Source organism: Notamacropus eugenii, chromosome 3 (genome assembly GCF_028372415.1).
Source record: "Notamacropus eugenii isolate mMacEug1 chromosome 3, mMacEug1.pri_v2, whole genome shotgun sequence".
NCBI lineage: Eukaryota > Metazoa > Chordata > Mammalia > Diprotodontia > Macropodidae > Notamacropus > Notamacropus eugenii.
The window spans coordinates 196,993,557-197,005,952 of record NC_092874.1 but is presented as its reverse complement, the minus strand read 5'-3'; the positions used below and the strand labels follow the sequence as shown (position 1 = coordinate 197,005,952).

General features: G+C 37.9%; 1 protein-coding gene across 1 annotated transcript in view; it reads right to left on the bottom strand.

The window, feature by feature from the left end:
- Positions 1-12,396, bottom strand: part of GRIN2B (glutamate ionotropic receptor NMDA type subunit 2B) — a 619,338-nt gene that overhangs the window by 159,815 nt on the left and 447,127 nt on the right. Inside the window, exon 4 of the mRNA XM_072653890.1 lies at positions 3,599-3,713. Coding sequence (XP_072509991.1) covers positions 3,599-3,713 — 115 coding nt within the window. The remainder of the gene's footprint in view (positions 1-3,598; positions 3,714-12,396) is intronic.

Below are 12,396 nucleotides of genomic sequence, written 5' to 3'. Positions count from 1 at the left end.
TATTACTTTTAAGAGCTACAGATTAACTCCTACACTTCACATCCTTCTCCTAGTAGAGGTCACAAGAAACAGGTTTTGCTGTCATTCATTGTTGCTTCACCATGACATCAGAGTTAATTAAAGAGGGTCCTGAAAATTACAATACCATAAACTGAGAGCATTCCACTGTAGTAGGAATGAAATTTCTTGGACTATGAAGGTCTTGACCTCTTTTGTATTAGGGTATAGAGAAAATGTGAAGAGATTTGCATCCTACATAGTCCCCTTGAATTTTGACCTGCACTGCTCTATTTAAGCCCTGTTTACATCTTTCATCTTCAGAATGCACCATCATAATTTCCCAAAGTTATTACTCAGAACACACCCCTCCTACATTCCAGTTTTATTACCCTCATTTTAGGGATGATGAAATGGAAGCACAGAGCAGTAGCAACTGAGCAAACCAAGAGACTTTGTGATCAAGCCCCAGAACACTAAATGTTTTGCTGAGCATTTTCTGCATTCCCAATAATAGTCTTGGCTCTACTGAGAGACATTTTTTCTGGCTGCCCTGCTCCCCTCCACTAAATCTAAAGATAGAAACTCTTACCGATAGATATGCACACAACATTGTTAGTCTGTTAATTAACAATAGTTAAATACCATTTATATAATATGTGCCAGGCTCTGTGCTAAGCCCTTTACAATTTTTATCTCACTTGATTTTCACAAAAGCACTGGGAGGTAGGTGCTATAATTATCCTGATTTTATAGCTGAAGAAACTGAGGCAAAAAGAGGTTAAGTCAATGTCCCAAAGTCACAGAGGTAGGAAGTGTCCAAGGCTAAATTTGAACTCAAGTCTTCCTGACTCCAGGTCCACTCTCTCTCTACTGTGCCACCTAACTGCCATCCCCTTTAAGTCAGTACCGCAAGCCAGAGACTAATGAATCTCACTTCCTATTCAATGTTCTCTTTGTTTTCCTAGGTCTCTTTCATTCTCTAATAGTTTGCAAAGTGCAGCCCTACATGCCTGATGGCAATAAACTGCAGCACAGAATTTTCTAAATAAAGCAGATGGACAGGTCTGTGGCTTTAGAGAATGAGGATTTTTACAAATATAAGGTAATGTTTCAGAAAGCACATTTCAATAGATTGCTATTTTATTTCATGCATAAAGCAGTTGACAAGATCCTTCCCAACCATAAAGGCTCTTTCACCACCCTTGAGATTTTGATATACACTCACTGTTGTACAGGGAGAGCCTCATTCAAAATTTGGGGGACATATGAGCTCCCTCATGACCTCTTCTTATAGTAACTCCTACTATATTACCATTTTTCACAAAAGGAACCAAATGACTAGCAATGCATTACATCTTTTTAGCATAGAAACGTATGCAGGGAACTGCTGTCCTCCGTGAAAAACTTTGGCCCCTTAGTTGCCTTTATTTATTTTATACAAACCTTATATATACATAGAACACCTTATTTATTGTATTTCTCCACCTTATGAAACTAAAAACCACAGAAAATTAAAGCTGAGGGGGAGTTCAGTAATGATCTAGTCCAACCCTTTCATTTTGCAGATAAGAAAACTGAGGTCCACAGTTCAGTTTGGGACATCCTGAGTTAGGCACATTGAAGTGATGCAACAAGACATACCTCCAAAGCAACCCATATTTGGAACTCAACATAGATGGCAGGGCTGTTATTTGACTCTTCCAAATAGAGAATTGTATAGAACCTATCCCAGTAAAGAGAGAAAATTGCCAATTACAGAATCTTTAAAAATTGTGAGAAATCAGTAAATTAGACAAATTTACCGACAAATAAGTAAAGTAGACAAATCACTTTAAAAAAGTGACAAATCAGAACATAAGCCAGAAAAGAAAGACAGGAATGAGAAGGAAAAAGGTCCTGCAAACCAGCAGGAAAATAATCATATAATTTTAGCGTTCAGAGAGTCCCTAGAATTATCTATATCAACCCCCCTCATTTTACAAACAGGAAAAATGAGGTACACAGAAAGAAAGTAATTTACTCTATAAATCACACAGATAGATTTTTCTAGAACAAGTAGAGTTGGGACCAAGTCTCCAGGATGCACTGATCAGTATTACACCACACAGTTTTGACAGGTTAACTGGATAAACTATGTAGAGATCAAGGAGGATGAGGATATATAGAAGGGATACCGAATTTGTCAATTAGCTCATGAATGCCCTTTGAGAGACAAATTTCAGTGGGACTGTGGTAATAGTTTGCAAAACTTGGGTGTAATAGAGTGGTGATGAAATGGGATAGGAAGTGCAGACTACTAAGCTTGGCATTGAAGGGAAAAGTGGGATAGCAAGATATAATAGGAGGACCAGAAAAAGTTTTTTTGTTTATTTATTTGCTTAGGGATAGACAGAAGGAGACCAGTGGGAGGGAGGGGTTGAAGATGAAAGCGAGATGAGGTATCATTTTTGATTTTTATTTTTTGGATCCCTAGGAGCAAGCACAGTGCTTTAAAATAGCAGACTCTTAATGAGTATCTGTTGAATTGAACTGGATTTGTTAAATTTATAGATTCAAAGTCCCATAACATTGTAGAAGGTCAATATTTTAAAAGAATCTACTTTATAGCATTGAGTCTGCTAGATGCATTTTGATATATTCATATGGTCTCAGTAATACTGATTCCTCTTCTGGACATAAACATAAGGACATTTTTACAATCTGAACCCTACAACACATCTTGAATTATTCTATCTCTTCCGCATCAGTGAAAAGCAGCTAGATTAAGGGGAAAATAAGATCAGAGAAGGCGGAACCATTTTGGAAGAAACAGCAGGCATTAGAATACTGAAAATAATGGATAACCCATAGCTAAGGAAGAAACAAGTGGCTTTAATGAGTGGTGAGAGCCTTCATTTGAGTGTAAGACCCTGACTTCTGCTTGTTATTCAATACATCCAGTTCATACACCTAGGTAATAAAGCCATGGAGGCAAGATTGTGATGTGATGACATTCTTTTACTGAGGGAAGTCTGTTCTTTCAAGTATATCTCTTCTCAGATATCGGAGAGAAAGCTGGGGTCCTCATTATCAATTAACTTTCATAATTCTTTTACAAATATCGGTGGAAGGTTTCCTAGGGGACTAGGAAAACTACCATAGCTATGACCCACAAGAACGAATTTTTAATTGTAACATTTCAAGACACCATATCAAGCCAAGTAATCAACTCCCTAGCCTACCTGATCATATGGTTGCTTTTATTAAGTGGCTACAAACAGAGTACATAAGATGCTCTCCATCTCAATTATACTGGAGACAAGCTTTCTACCTCAAAATTAATTCTGCTGTATATTTATAATCTACTAAAAATTGGAGTTCAAAGCTAAGCTAGCAACAGAACCAAAAATGAATGTAACCTCATTTAGAGCATTTTATGAAAACCAACATGACAGAACAAAGACACTCATTTGTGGAAAAGCTATGTTATTGAAGATATCAGTATACTTGTGCATCCTGAATTCAGAAAATGATTTGGTCAAGTCAGTGTCTTTCCTCCACCTATATTACATCCTTTCCTCTCTACCTTAGTCTGAGAATTACCAAAGACATGTCCTACCCTCTCCCATTTCCTCTCCTTGGTCAGAAGGATTATCACCAGTTTAGGGTGCATCTGGTAGCCATCCTCGCTGAAGGACAGATTCCTCCCCTCAAAAGTGACATTGATTAGATACCTATGAAGATAAAAAGAGAGAGAGAGATTAAGCATGGACCCAGGCATATCAGAAACAATGTTATTAAAATCAGATGTATTGCCTCTCCAACTCTGATCTGTTAGGGAGCTAAAATGAATATATATCAAGATAGAAAAACGTTTCAAAACAGAAGAAGAAATAAGCTGAGTGCAAAGATTTAGAACAATACATAAGGAAAAGGGTGGGAAGTAGGACCAACGAAGGTGGAGAAATGAATTTTCAAGTAATAAATCAGAAAGAATAAAATAAAGATGAAAAATAAGAAACAGGAGGGATACACAGTGAAATTAGAAGGGGATAGGGGAAGGAAAAATGAAGAAAATACAAGGAAAAATAATGAAAAATAAAAACTAGAAAAAAGAGGCAAATGTAGGAAAAAATTGAATACCAAAAGAACTCCTCTTTTTTTTAAAATTGTGAGCAAACAACCATGCTATATGAAGTCTAACATTCATAAACACTGTTGAATGAAATCAAATATACATCAGGGTTCATCTGATACATATTTAATAACATACATTATGAACATTGTGCTGCATGCTAGTTGAACATAAATTGAAAGGGCATAAATGGTGAGGAGGTCCCAAAAACAAATTTCATCAAATTCACAGTTTTGCCAATTCTATTCCCAATTGGTTAGATCTCAGACAGAAGACCTTTTGCTCAAAACCTAAGTTATTCATACAGTTACAGCTCAATCCCCAGAACTGCAGAATTGCAGGGTTGGGAGGCACTCTAGAAGAAACCTATTCCAACCTGTATCTTTAGACCTCAACATAGCATGGGGGTTGACAGATGCTGAAGAGGCAAAAGCAGGGGGTTTTGAGAGCAAAAACAGAGAGCATCTCTGGGATAAGCTAAGGAAAAGAGATAACTGGAGGAAGAAGGAAGATGCCCTCTCAGGATCTTCTGAAGACAATTGATATCCATAATTCATGAAGGTGCAACTATATATAGGCCTCCTCAATTCTTTGGCAGAACACATTAATAAACCAATCAATCAACAAACATTTATTCAGCACCTACTATGTACCAGGCATTGTAATAAGTTCTGAGATTGCAAAGACAGGAATGAAATAATCCCTTTTTTCAGGAAGCTTACATGTGAGAAAATATATACACATGTGTGTATATGTGTGTGTGTGTATTATATGTATGTAAAATAAATATATATGGAAAATATTTAAAAATACAAGGTAATAATTAGAGAGTAAAAGCACCAGAAATTGTGGGAAGTAAGGAAAGATATTGTATGAAAAGTGGTATTCGAGGTGTGTCTTGAAGGAAATGAGAGATCTACTGAAGTGAGGTAAGGAGGGAATGCTTTTCAGTCATGGGGAAAGGCCAGTGTAAAGACAGAGATAAGAGATGGAATACCATGAATCAGGAAGAGAGAGAAGGCCAGGCTGACTGACTTCTAGAGTATGAGAAGGTTGAAAGAGGTTGGGGCCATTTTGTGAAGATCTTGAAAAATCAAAGAGTTTTTTTTATCCTAGCAATCAGGAGTCACTGGAAGGTGCTGAGTTGAGGGAGTGGCACGGTAAGAACTGCAACTGAGGAAAATCAATTTGACAGCTATATAAAGCCTTCACAATAGTCTAGGTGAGAGGGAATCAAAACTTAGATTCTTGAGGTTAGTGTTAGCAAAGAGAAAGGGACAGTTTTTAAAGATGTTAAGGAAGTAGAAATGGCAAATTTTATTGAGTGACTGAATATTTTAGATGAGACAGAGTAAGGAGTCAAGGATAAAGCTAAAGTTATAAACTGAGGATACTGCAAGGACGATGAGGACTTTGACAAGAATAAGGAAGTTTGCGAAAGAGGTGTGTTTAGGTAGGGGAAAGATGATGAGTTTTATTTAGGATGTTGAGTTTGAGGTATCTCCAGGAAATCCAAATTGAAATGTCGAAAGGGAAGTTGGTGATGTGGGACTGAATCTCTGAGGAGAGACTACATTGGGCATATAGATCCGGGATCATCAGCATAGATATGATAATTAAACCCAAGAGGATAAAGTCATTAAGAGAAAAAGCAGAGAAAAGGGCCTAGAGTAGAACTTTTAAGAAAATATAGTTAGAGGATATGATATGGATATTTATCAGCAAAGGATATTAAAAATGAATGGTTAGACAGATAGGAAGAGAACCTAGAGAGAGTCACGTCATGAAAACTCAAAGTGAGTATCTAGGAAGAGGGAATCATTAGGAGTTTGTAATGTGACAGAGAAAGTGAAAAAAGTATGAGGTCTGAGGGGAAAAATTAGATCTAGCAGTTTGGACAGAGCAATTTTATTTTTATGATGAGGTAAGAAGTCAGACTACAAAGGGTTAAGGAGTGAAGGAGAGGAGAGGATATAGAGTCCACTAATACAGACTTTTCTAGGAGTTTAACTGAGAAAAGGAGGAGAGATATAAGGTGATAGCTTAGATAGGGTTTAGTGGATGATTTTTAAGGATGGAGACTTGGGCATGTTTGAAGATAAAAGGTGGAAAAAACTAGAATATTAAGAAAAATTAAAGGTTGGGGAAGAGTGATGACTAACAGGAAAATTTACTGGAGGAGACAGGATGGAGGGTGCATACAGAGACATGGTTGGTACAAGAAGAAGAGCTACTTAATTATCCGAGTGGAAGAAAAGAGAGAGAGGGAGGTGACATCAAGGAGTTTTTAGATGAATACAAGGGGAGAAGAGGGAATACATGCCAAATGGTTTCACTTTTCTCAGTGAAGTAAGAGTCAAGGGCCTCAACTGAGAGGAGAGAGGGAGGGGGAGATATAGGAGGCTTGAGGAGAGAAGAGGTTTGCAAGAGCTGTGGGAAATAAGGAATCAATTAGAGAGGAATAAGATTTCCACAGTGCTTTGAGGGTCCACTTGAAATTAAATAACATATATTTGCAGCATCATTGTGGAAGTATGACTTCCACCAACTGCACATAAAAAGAAGTCAAAGAGGTGGATGGTAGAAATAATCCAGGGCTGGGGTTTGTCAAGGGATAAGCAGCAAGACGACCAAGGGGCAAAGGATGCTTTGAGAGTCTCCAAGTGGGTACCTACCTACCCCCATGGATTGGGAGCTAAATCAAGGCTAAGTTAGCCTTTAGAAGAGGAGCACCTTTTCTTTTGCAATGAAAACTGAATCCACTTTTTTGCTTGTCAAAAATCTGAATTCTCTCTTTAAAGACATCAAATACAGTTGTATCTTTTCACTTGTCAGATTCCTGTTTCATGGCTCTTCTTGAGTTTCCCATTCTTCGTGAACCAACTTTTCCTACAAAATGTTAGGCCATATATTCTACTTATGCTCATTCTAAAATCTTTTACATTTGCTTTTCCAAAATCTACTATCTATCTTACCTAAACTATGCCTGGTGGTTCTCTCCCCTTTCCCAAGCTATAATACAGTTGATCACTCCAAAGGTCTGTTTTGAGACTTCAACAATCAGTTCTTACTTGATCAGAATTAAGTGGAAATTAGTTTCTTTTATTAGATGAAATATTAGGAAAATGATCCATTTATAATGGACCTCTTCCTCACACACAGCATTCCCTCTCTGGAGTATTTTTCTCTAAGACTGTCTCCCATGCCTGGAATGCACAGCCTGCTTGCACCTCTTAACATCCCTGGTACCCTCGAGAGGTCAGGTCAAAAACCATGTCCATATAGGAGGCATTTTTTGTCTTCCTTCTCACCTCAACAACTTCTAACGCCTCTCTCAAATAAAAGCACCTTCCTCACCCAGTTGTTGTGAAGATCAAATGAGAGAATACTTGCAAAGTGCTTTACAAATCTTAAAGTGAGCCATCATCATCATTATTGCAAGAGAGAGTGGGGTGTGGGGGAGAGAGAGCATGATCTGGTTTATAGAGAGCTAGCTTTATGATGAGGGAAGTTTACATTCATGTCCTCCTTCTTACACATGTTATGGAATGTGATCCTGGTCAAGTAACTTTATGTGCTAAGAAAACTAAGACTTCAAATTGCAGAGAAACTGCCAACTTGCATTGGTAGAAGCAGTTCCTTGTTGGGAGCTGCCAACATAAAATAAATCACAGGTCTAGTCCCTACCTTACACATATATAAATTGTCTACTTCTAGAGAATGTAAGCTATGGATCATTTAGGTACTATGCTGGTGCACAGTGCCTGGAAAAAATGAGATACTTCATAAAATGCTTCTTGGTGGTCTAATTGATTGTGTTGTGTTCAGTTATCGGAATTACATTTTAAGAAGGATATTGATAAACCAGAGATTGTCTAGAAAAAGGCAACCAGTATTCTGAAGGTGTTGACTTCACATGGTAAGGACCAGTTAAAGGAACTGGGAAGGGACTATGGGAAAAGGAGAAGCATGAAGCATTTGAAACGCTATCAATGAACATGAAATAAACAATTTGCTCAACTCTGGAGCACATAATGAAGAGTAATGTCTGGAAAGGCAAAAGGACAAATTCAAGTTTGATGTAAGAAAACCTCCCTAACAAAAGTTAGAAAGCGCTGCTTCAGAAGGTAATAGATCCTTGCCTGATAGAATTGTTCCAGCAGAAAGTGGATGATAACTTGTTGTCAATGTAAATTAGCTGGGCCGTGTTTGTCCTTCATTCTCAGAGAGGACCATGACATCAAGATGGTGGCATGACTTGCAGTTGACTTTGATTTGAGTGAGAGAGGAGTGGTTGTGCAAGGTCACCAACTTCACTTTCTCCTCCAGGTCATCGGGTCCAGTGGCCTGACATTCATCAGGACAACTGGAGATGGCTCACAATGCAATGTGGGACCCTAGCCATTTTAGGCTAAGGTCTTATCAGACTCTTACTTTGAGTGACATACACCCATTCAATGAATAGGCCTCTTTAAGCAGTTACTCAAGGAATGGCCCCTTTTAAGAAAAGAAAAAAAATAAAAACCAACTAAAAAAATTGGGAGGGGAGACCCTCAGGATTCCTGGGTAAAAGTTACTATTTAATAATTAACTAAATAATTAGTCAAACTTAGCTAGGTAGTACTATGAGTGTTGGACTCAGCACCAGGAAGACATGCGTTCGGACCATGGGCAATTTACTTAACCTTTGTTTGCTTCAGTTACTGCAACTGTAAAATGATTATAACAAGAAACACCTATATCCCAGGATTGTCATAGGAATAAGATAAGATAATATGTGTAAAGTCATTTGCAATTCTTAAAGAGTTTTATACATGCTAACTGAATAGTGTAACAAATTACTTTGTATGGAAGACTCTTGTGCAAGTATATGTTGGACTACCTAATCTCTGAAGTTCTATCTATTCAGAAATTTTGTAATTCTGGGAGGTACCTTCCTCCTAAAAGCTGGGAGGAAATGGGGAGAAGATTCTAGGCAGCTACAATGAGTTCACACCCATACATACCTTAGGGGAATGGTTCATAGGGTTGGGCCCCCAATTAATCAAGCATAGCCAAGAAAACATGTGCTCTGGACTGTTATATGACAGTGTTCATAGAGGCACACATGTTCGGATTAGCAAGGTAATTGAGAGGTATGCCAGTGAAACCCTCCCTGCCACCTGCACACCAAACTCCACCCCATTTCACTACTGGCTGCCATAATCTGATAATTAGCACATTCCTCAGTAAAGAATTCCCAAAGGGGTGCTCATTACAACTGCATTAATGCAACTATGCTAACGATAATTAATGCTCCTTTACCATAACTGCCTAAGAAATCAATAACAGTTAGCTATGGGTTCACATGACATGTGCTTCTAAGTCTTGTGCCTGGTGCTACCTAAAAAGATGAGTCCATTAAAAAACTGGAAAGATAAAGAAGATATAATCAGAGAGAAGGTGTTGCCTAACTTGAGGGGGAGGGAACCGTAGTCAAGTAAATGGGTGAAAGCGTTCTTTAACACATTTTAAGAAAAGATATTGATCACCCAAAGCCAGTAAAAAGCCTTTTTTCTCTACCTCATCCCATAAACTCAACGTGGTCCAATTCTAGGAACCATGTATACCCACACAATCAAGTTGCCCGAACCCAGTTCCATCTTGGTTCCCTAAAGTGGCTGTCTAGGCAGCATGGAATAGAGACCTTGTAGGTCATTCCCTATGGTCCAGTATATGTCTGGAAACACATAAACCTTTCATTCATGATCAACAGCTGGCTTCAGGGATATAAATCAAGGACAAAGTAGCCCCCAAACCCCTCCTTTTCAATTTAATTCAATAAATTCTACTGTGTGAAATAGACTGTAGCAGGTGCTAAGTGGGTGAGATAGGAGAAGACTGAGGATTAGAGCATCTCAGACTTGGAGAATTTATAATCTACAAAGTAGGGTGAGGGGGAAGATAAAGTAAGTGTACAGATAACCACGCCAGAAAGCAAAATACGAGTGACATAAGAGGCATAAATGAAATGCTGCTGCGGTTCATGAAAAAGTTAACAGTTGCATTGAGTCTTGAAAATTGGTTACATTTTTAAGAGATGAAATTTGATGGGTTGGGGTTGAGGGTAGAGGATGGAGCAAGGAAATTATACATAGAAGGGATAGATTATACATAGAAGCGATAGAATTATACATGGAAGGAATAACATTGGTGAAAGCCCAGAGACAAGAAAGCATGGGGTCTCTTTTGGGAAGAAGTGGTCCGATTTGGGTGAAGTGTAGCATAAAGGTAGGCGAACAGTCAAATAGTCTGGAGTGATAGGTTGAGGAACGAGGATAGAAGTTCTTCAAAACTAGGATAAGGAATCTTTATTTGGTCGTCAATGAGGTTCCATTAAAGATTTTTGAACAGGGGAGGGACAAGTTTATGATCTGTTTTAGTAACATTCACCTCGTCTCTAGTAGAATATATTTCTTCTCAGTCTAGTGTTCTTCACACCTATTTTTAAAAATTGATTGTTCAGTCATGCTACAATAACTCATTTATTAATTTATTAAGTTAATTAATTAACTAAATTAATTAATATTAACTTATATTCTCAATTAAGTTATTCTATAATAACTCCCAGAAATGTCTTCTAAAAATGATCTTTAGAGCCTACTCTTTGGTGTATGAATTGATGCTTTAATAAACATGACAGAACAATACATCCAAGTGAGAGTTGGGCCCTTCAAAGTAATCACTGTGAGAAACTGTATACTTATTTCATTTCTGTTGCCATTGCCTAAAATGCTGCTCATTCTTCCCTTTTGGAACAGTATTCAGAAACACCCAAGTTGTGCAAAAGTTAGTACTGTTTATCATTTTATGACAAGACATCATTGCTTGCCAAAATCATTTGTTGGTTTGTTCACTCACCTTTCATCAGAGGTAGCTCTAAATGAATTTTACCAGTTTTTTTAAATCAAACCCACCTTTACAGTATGAAGATCTGTGGTGCCTTTTATCTCAGACTGGACTGTGGTCTAAAATTTGTCACCACTGACTAGCTTCAAAGCAATGAACGTTTCAGTCTTTGCATTTGGATCCCAGTGCCTTAGCACAGTGCTTGCTGATTGATTGATTGATTGAACATGCCACAGACTTCCAGGGCAACCCTAGAAGAGTTCTAAATTTATTTTAAGCAACAGCGGCATCACTGGAATAAGTATACTTTAATCTAACTCCCATAGTGTCTACCTCTCATAATGATTTATTGTTTGTATATTTATTCTGCATATGCACTTCTATACTTCCCTGCTGTGTCTCTGGTTAGACTATAAGCCTTTTGTGAGTAGGCATTGTTTCATTTATTGTATTTGTATTGCCATTGCGTGGCATAATATCCAGCATATAGTAGGCATCAATACATGCATTATAATGTATTCATTCCTGACGCACCCGGACATAGTTGTACTTTCTCTGGAAAAGAAGTAAGGCAAATTTATATAATGACAAAGAACCAGGCACTACAGTTACCAAGGATACTCTTAGGAGTCTACTTCTACCCTACTAGAAATGTTTTAGGAGAGGAGTAATCAACTCCCCCCAAAAATCTATGGTTTTCAAAAGGTTTTTAGGCACCTTATTTCATTTATTCCCAATAATAGCCCCACTAGTTAGACAGTATATTATCTCTATTTCATGGAAAAGAAAATAGAAGCTCAGGGAAAAGAAAGAGTTTAGGGACCACTCAAAGTCATGTGTTCTAACTAAAGTAGCGCTCTTTCTTTTCCACCAAACAAGTAGAGGATGGACACTGAATTTGGGGTCAAAGAAGCTGGTTCTACTCCCATTTCTATTACTTACTGTGAGACTTTAGCTAAATTGCTTAACTTTTCTTCTCCCCCCTTAAAGTTTACAGGATTACTAAGGTCTTTCTAAGTTGTACATTCTACACACCAGCTTCTCTTTGGGCTATTCTACAGGTAAATTCCTGATTGTCCTCTGGGGACATTTAACCCTGGCAATAGCATGCTTGTCCATGGTATTGCATTGCGGAACATGTCCATGAGATCATAGACATTATTGGGTGAAGGACACTTGGTGTCTCCATGTTACTTGCTGATAAAAGGTCATCGTTTTAGAACTTTTCACCTCAATCCTGCAGAATTGCATGCTGTCATAATGGTATTCGTTGCTTTTCCTATCATTATTGGTTACAGCTACTATTTTCAGTGAAGTTCTCAGCAATGGGGAATTAATTAGTCATAATATTTTATATGCACAAAGGCTACCTCCTGGAGGATATGAAGATAACC